General features: G+C 42.8%; 1 protein-coding gene across 1 annotated transcript in view; it reads left to right on the top strand.

The window, feature by feature from the left end:
* Positions 1-2,801: 2,801 nt before the first annotated feature.
* zeb2a (zinc finger E-box binding homeobox 2a) overlaps positions 2,802-6,541 on the top strand; it is a 51,076-nt gene continuing 47,336 nt past the window's right edge. Inside the window, exon 1 of the mRNA XM_080535448.1 lies at positions 2,802-2,901. Within this exon, the coding sequence (XP_080391574.1) occupies positions 2,829-2,901 (73 nt within the window). The 5' untranslated portion in view covers positions 2,802-2,828. The remainder of the gene's footprint in view (positions 2,902-6,541) is intronic.

Genomic DNA, 6,541 nt, shown 5'->3' with positions numbered 1-6,541 from the left:
TGTCACCCACCGCTCTGCACTTGGTTTAAAAGTAATTATGAAAATGACAGGGCACAATGATAAACAATAAACAAAATAAAAAAGGCAATCCTAATAGATAATCATGGTCATTTTGAAGATACGCCTCTCTCTGTCACTGCGTAATTTCCTCGATCCATGAAAAACACTGAAGAGAAATAATGTCCGCATCCTCCTCCCTTCGTTGTGGCACATTAAAAAACGCAGTCCACTATGTATGCGGTATGAAAACGAACGCTTTTCAATTTTTGAGATTGATAACAGCAGACGAGAGAGAACTCGGGCAGCCTATCTATCCATTGCTGTGTTGCAACTGGACGAGAGAGAGAGAAAGAGAGAGAGAGAGAGAGATAGAGAGAGGGAGAGAGGGAGAGAGAGAGAGAGCAGGGATGCATACGCACGTGCACAGGTAAACTACCTGTGTGATCCAATCAGGTACCTGTGCGCTCCTTTTGTAGGTGGCCCGTTAGCAGCATGGGCACTGGCTGGCTGTCACCGGTGCATTATTTTTACCGACTCCCCTCTCACTGGCAGGTCTGTTTTTATTTCATCAATGTCAATGTCCCCCCATTTGAAGTCTGATTCGGTTGGTTATTTAAGACATCTTGGACTTAGAGCATAGGCAGCCGACACATAATCACATTTATTTCACGGGGGGGTAGACAGACAACTTGATCACGTTTTCTAAAACGACGCTCACATACCCCTCAATTATCCCTCCGCGTGAAGATAGGTGGCGTGTGTTAGAGGTCTCGCCTCTCGCCTCTCTATTGCAGAAAAAAGAAAGAGAGCGAAAAAATGTCATTAGAAGAGGCGTAACACGTCAGTGCGTCCCCAGGTCTGTTTCGTGAAGTGGCTGAATAAGATCAGTCCTAACCTGCCCATCAGGAATAACGGTCCATCGTTAAGCCTATTTCCAAGGCATATTTTACATTGTTTGGGAGTCCACGGGCACGGGCGCATCACTTTGCCATTTTCCTCTTTTGACGTTCTATCTTCTAACCAGCTGTTTGGAGGAGACACGGTGACATTCGGGTAGGTGCACATTCAATATATTGTGATTTGATATCAGTTTATAAGTGTGAAAGTCAAACATCCACGTTTATAGTGGTGGATGGATTCGCCCCGCGCATACCTGCCCGTGCGCTCTGCGCAATGATCAAAGCTGGACCGCTTACCTGCGCAGGTGAGAAAGGTGCGCTCAGCTCCATGCAGGAGTGGGTACAGTAGTGTATCTGCATGCGTCAACTGTACTCGCATGTACAACATGTCTTTTCTGGAGAATCAGAATGTGTTCGATGTTATTCATTCCGGTTACTTTATAGGTGACTGATAGGACACGGGCGTAGGCTAGGGTTTGTCATCCATCTTATTCATTTTGATTTATGCACACTGTTAGATCAACACATATTTGTTTAGTTTTTTGGTTTAAACATTCTGAATTTATAAACGTTCTCTTGCTTTAACGCAACTGTCCTTCAATGACCACTGATAGTGATATCCCCATTGTGGTGTGTGCATTGCTGGTGCAAAATGCTAAAGCCAAGAAAAAAAATAAAATAAAAACATAAAAAAACTGCAAGGCGATGCAGTGGCAAACATTTCGTAATTCAAGTCTAAACTAAGATCTGGGTTTATATCATAGGCCTATACCGTTCATATGGATGTTTTCCCTTTAGAAAGTCCAACATATAAAATGTGTATTGCGGCAGTGGCCATTCCGTGTCGTGCGGTCCAAATGTTTCTTAGGGTTTTAGCTATGTTTGTTTTCCCCTGTTACGGTTCGCTGCCCTTTTAATACAAACTCAAGTGACTCTGCGTCCCTGTGTTTTACACAGGGCCACGGACACACTGATGTGCATTCTTTATCGGTCTGAATGGATGACAAAATTAAAAAATAGCCTATATTTGTGACAAAGGGGAACTTCGTCTATTGGAACAGTTCCCCACATTTAAAGATGATAACATTTTCTTAACCATCTCCTGGAATCATTTGAACAGGCTACTTTCCACAGCATACGTTCACTCATAATCACTAGTTTGCACAACGTGAAACTGATATCTTTTTAGAATGATATGGGATATTTCGTTGAATCGAACAAGTTGCTCAAATTGATAGAGGGGAGTTTGTGGGGGATCCGAAAAAATGATGTCAAATATTGTGGCCTAAACCATCTTATTTTTTTGTCATACTTTTTTAGGGGATTAAAAAAAATGAATATTTCTCGAGTGGGCTAGATTTCTGTTAAGAGATGACAGTAGGCTAAAATCCCCATGACTGACACAGGGGACAGCCGGTCGTCATTATCCCTCAAATAAACGACACCAACAACAAGTCTAAGAAGTTTGTGTGAAAGTTCAATTAAACGTGGACAAAAGGACGCACGGTTTGAGTTTGAGGCTTCAGACGATAGTCGGACCTTGGTGAAAATGTAGTATGCCATTAGACTTGCAATCATCCTTGTAAGCTCTCGGGTGTCTGCCCGTCCGTCCGTCCTCCTCCTAGCTGCTCCGCTCACCGACGCCCCGTCCCGTCCGATCAGAGAGACGCACATCAAAAGATCAGGCGACGCGTAACGGTCCTGCTCAAACTCTCCCGGAGTCTAACCTAGATGGAGTTTCATTGAATGAACACTTTAGAGTGATTTTTACACGTTATATTCGGGGGCCACCTGTAGTTGAGCGGGATCTACTAGTCACCGTGTCCCAACATTTGTCGCCGTTTTGTTTGGTTATTAGATACCGGAGCCTGATTCAAGGAGTCGAGCCCATGCGGACTGCCATCTGACCCACCCAGCCTACTCTTATCAATGAAGCAGGAGATCATGGCGGAGGGTCCCCGGTGTAAGAGGCGAAAACAAGCCAACCCACGGAGAAAGAACGGTAAGAACAACTTGTTTAAAGTCAAATAATGAAATATGTGAAGTGTGATTGAAGATGTGTATAGGCCTATCGTTTTGTCACTATTCATTTGTGGGACATCTTCGCGCTGTCCCCCTTTCACATTTCGAATTCATGCAATGTGGGCACAGAAAAGAAAGTTCACTTTAATATTGTATTAAACTCTCATTCAATGAGAAACATATTCACATTTAGACCTAATGTGAGAATGACGAATAGCAAATTATAAGAAGGCTGTGAAAAGGGGAAGGAGGCTCGATTAGCGGTTCAGCTAGAGTGCCATTATTATAGCAGACAGGAAAACCGTTACTTGTGTGTGAGCGCTTCTCTTATCAACGGAATCGGTTGGAAAACCTGTGGATTGATTTGAACCATATACTTGCTTTTGTTTATATTTTGTTATTTCAAAGTTATTCTAAGCTTCGTGTCACTTTGATTCAACCCTGTTTCGGTGTGGTGTGTATTGTGTTGTGTTGTGAGATTATTGTAATTGATAGGCTATAGAAGTACACTTGATGCATCAACAGACCATTAAGTCGAAGTCTTAAAACATCTTATTTATTTTTAATTAGTAGTTTTGTTAATTTCGAGATAGAGCTGTTGCAATGACCATAACAACTTGGACGCACTGTTTTCTGAAAGTGTCATTTGTTGTTTGTTATGCTGCGGCGCTGCACAATAGGCAATAGGCACAACACGGAGGCAATCCTGGACAAAGACTTGAAGAAAGTATCCGACTGCATTTCTTCTATTTTTGGAAGGTTACTTGAGTTCTTTTTTGTTACAAAGTATGTTTTAGTTTGTAACATCATTGGTAGAAGAAGAAAAAAAAAAAAACATTGAAGAGGTCGCATTATGTTATGTTAAGGAGTTGAGGGGATGACAGGGATTTTGCGAGGAGGGACATCCATTTGACGCTTCAGACGTGTGTTAAGCAAAGTTCTATTTCATATCAATGTGCTAGTATGGGCCCAAATGGGAAAACATATATAGGCTGCTTTTGAAATTGCCTATTTTTTCAACAACAGAGATTTTCAGTTGACCGTTATTCTTTATTAGTTTTGATTCGTTCATTGATTCAGTAAAATCAATAGGTTGTTCAGGGTCTTTACATGCTCTGAAGTAGCTCTAAGCACGTTTGTGATCCACTAAGCAACAAAGGCCTAAAGTGGGGTATTGCAGCTCTTTTTTTAACTGAACCGAGGTCTTTTTAAGGGCCTTCGTGAGAAATGATAGTTTTGTTTTATTTAAAATACCATTCAGTCAATGAGGACAAAACAACTTGGCGACCTATTGACATTTAATCAAATAAATTTTAGTCAACCAACCTTTCTTCAACCATTTTCGCCTGCTCAAGTTTTGTTAGATGCTTAAGTATGGAGGATACCGTTGCTTCTCACTAATCAACTATACACTTTTACTATTTAGGCTACCATTTAAATGAAGTAGGACTTCACTTTGCAGCCATTCCCTATGCATTGAGTGTCCTTCTTGGAAGCAAGATCTTTATACAGTATAATACATTTTACCATGCAATAACATTCTTTAAATGAATGGGATGAATGTTGCTTGCTTTTACCTGAACATAGGCCTATTATTTTGTTCTATTTGTCCAAATTGACAGATAGTTATTATTGTACAAAAAAACATTGAAGGAAGGAGAAGTGTGTCATTTTTATGTTTCCTGATGCATAGTTGAACAGAGATGTGTGTGTGTGTGTGTGTGAAACCATAATGGCAATCAGGTGTGAATTTATTTTAGACCAATACGTCTGAGACTATTTTGGAATACTTTTCATTATCTATACCATAATGTTGACATAACTTGTGTGTCTGAATAGTTTTTGTCGTATTTGCTCTACTTATTTCACTCCAGTAGGCTACAATATATTATATAAGACCCTGAGGCTAAAACTCTAAGCATTACACAGTGACTATTCAAGGATGAGGATGTTTGTCAGAGAATGTGTTTTGTTCGATTTTTGTTCATTCGTATTCCTACTAGGCCTAGGCCTACTTGAAACTGACGCCTCGGTCCCCGATCTAAAAATGTGATTAAGGCCTGAGTGTGGCCATCAACGTTGTCATGTTATTACAACAGTTTATTATGGTTATATTCTTCTTTGGATGACTAGTCTACCCTCGCTTCCCCCCCCCCACCCCCCCACCCCATCTCCACCTCACCAACTCCCCCACTCTCAGGTCCCAGTGGGAGGTCACATTAGGCCCTGTGTAACTTGATATGCGCAGCCTGCACAGCGTTGTTGCAGTTCGCAGTTCCCCCCTCTGGTGCAATACGTCACATCCAGCTGTGAGGGTTCGTTCACTTGTGTGAGCACAGCTGTCAAAAGCGCTCCGCTCACCTCGACATGCAGCCCTGTAAAGTTGTTATCTTTCCTTTTTGAATTTTCTTCTTCTTTTTTTGGGGGGCGCTTTATTTTCCCAAACCCCTCACCTCCCCATTATCCAAATGGACGAGTGTCGTGTTAAGATAGAGGAGCAGAAATGACCATGATTGAATGTAATCCAATTGAAGCTGGTTATAAACCTTGTTTACGTCAGTTAGATTATTCAAGAGAGTGGCTTTTGTTTTACCGTAACACACCAGCAATATGTCTGACTCATATCCTGTAAAAAAACAACAACATACAATTGTTTTTTTGGTTCATTTCCATCACAATCACCCGAATTACCCCCGAAATGTACCCCCCAAAATGTAAATGTACCAGTGTAAAAATGTAGCTTTCACAATGTGTCTGGCTATCGTAGCCTGTAGGTTGGTGGGTCCATACGTGGCTCAAGACAATGGGTCTTCATTGGAAGTGTGTCTCATTTCCATGCTCATACTGTCAGCAGTGTCAGGGTGCCCGCTGTACCATTCATGCCACATTTCTCACAAACGTGCCATTGTCCCAACAGCTAGAGACAGATACCTTTTCTACTGGCTCCTTGTTTGTGCTTGGTTCATAGGCTGCATTTCTCTCTCTCGCTCAGATTTGGTTGTTGCTTATCATGGCTGTTGGCATAGTTAAAGAGGCAGGAGAACAAACTCTCTCACCCCCCACGTATAGCAGATACACACACACACACACACACACACACACACACACACACGCACACACACACACACACACTTTCAGCAGGCCGAGGTCTCTGGCTCTGGCAGTGCTGCGGTGGTCTTTCAGATCGCCTTTGGTATGATTACCACTCTCGCTCACATCAGTGCTGACCTGAATGCCTTTCATATCTGCTCCGCCATGTCTTACGCACCCACTCCTCCCCTCACTCCCTCCCTTCCTCCCTTCCCTCCCCTCCCCTCCTCTCCCCAACCTCCCCTCCCTTCCTCCTCCCCACACCCCCTCAGTAAACACCCCCTGCGGGCAGAACAAAGAAAAGGAGCTCCTCTCCTCATTCTTAATCACAATTCAGGCCTTTCACTGCCGCCAGGCCGCTCTCGCATTCACCATCCCAAAGCCCGAGATGAAAAGAGCTCAGAAAAATGGAAAGCAGGGAGAGGGAGAGAGAGAGAGAGAGAGAGAGAGAGAGAGAGAGAGAGAGAGAGAGAGAGAGAGAGAGGGAGAGAGAGAGAATGAGTAAGAGTGAGTGAGTGAGTGAGTGAGTG

Source organism: Nansenia antarctica (assembly GCF_963989245.1).
Source record: "Nansenia antarctica genome assembly, chromosome: 7".
In the NCBI taxonomy this organism is placed as follows: domain Eukaryota; kingdom Metazoa; phylum Chordata; class Actinopteri; order Argentiniformes; family Microstomatidae; genus Nansenia; species Nansenia antarctica.
Note: the sequence above shows the minus strand (reverse complement) of the source record. Positions and strands in the feature narration are given on the sequence as shown.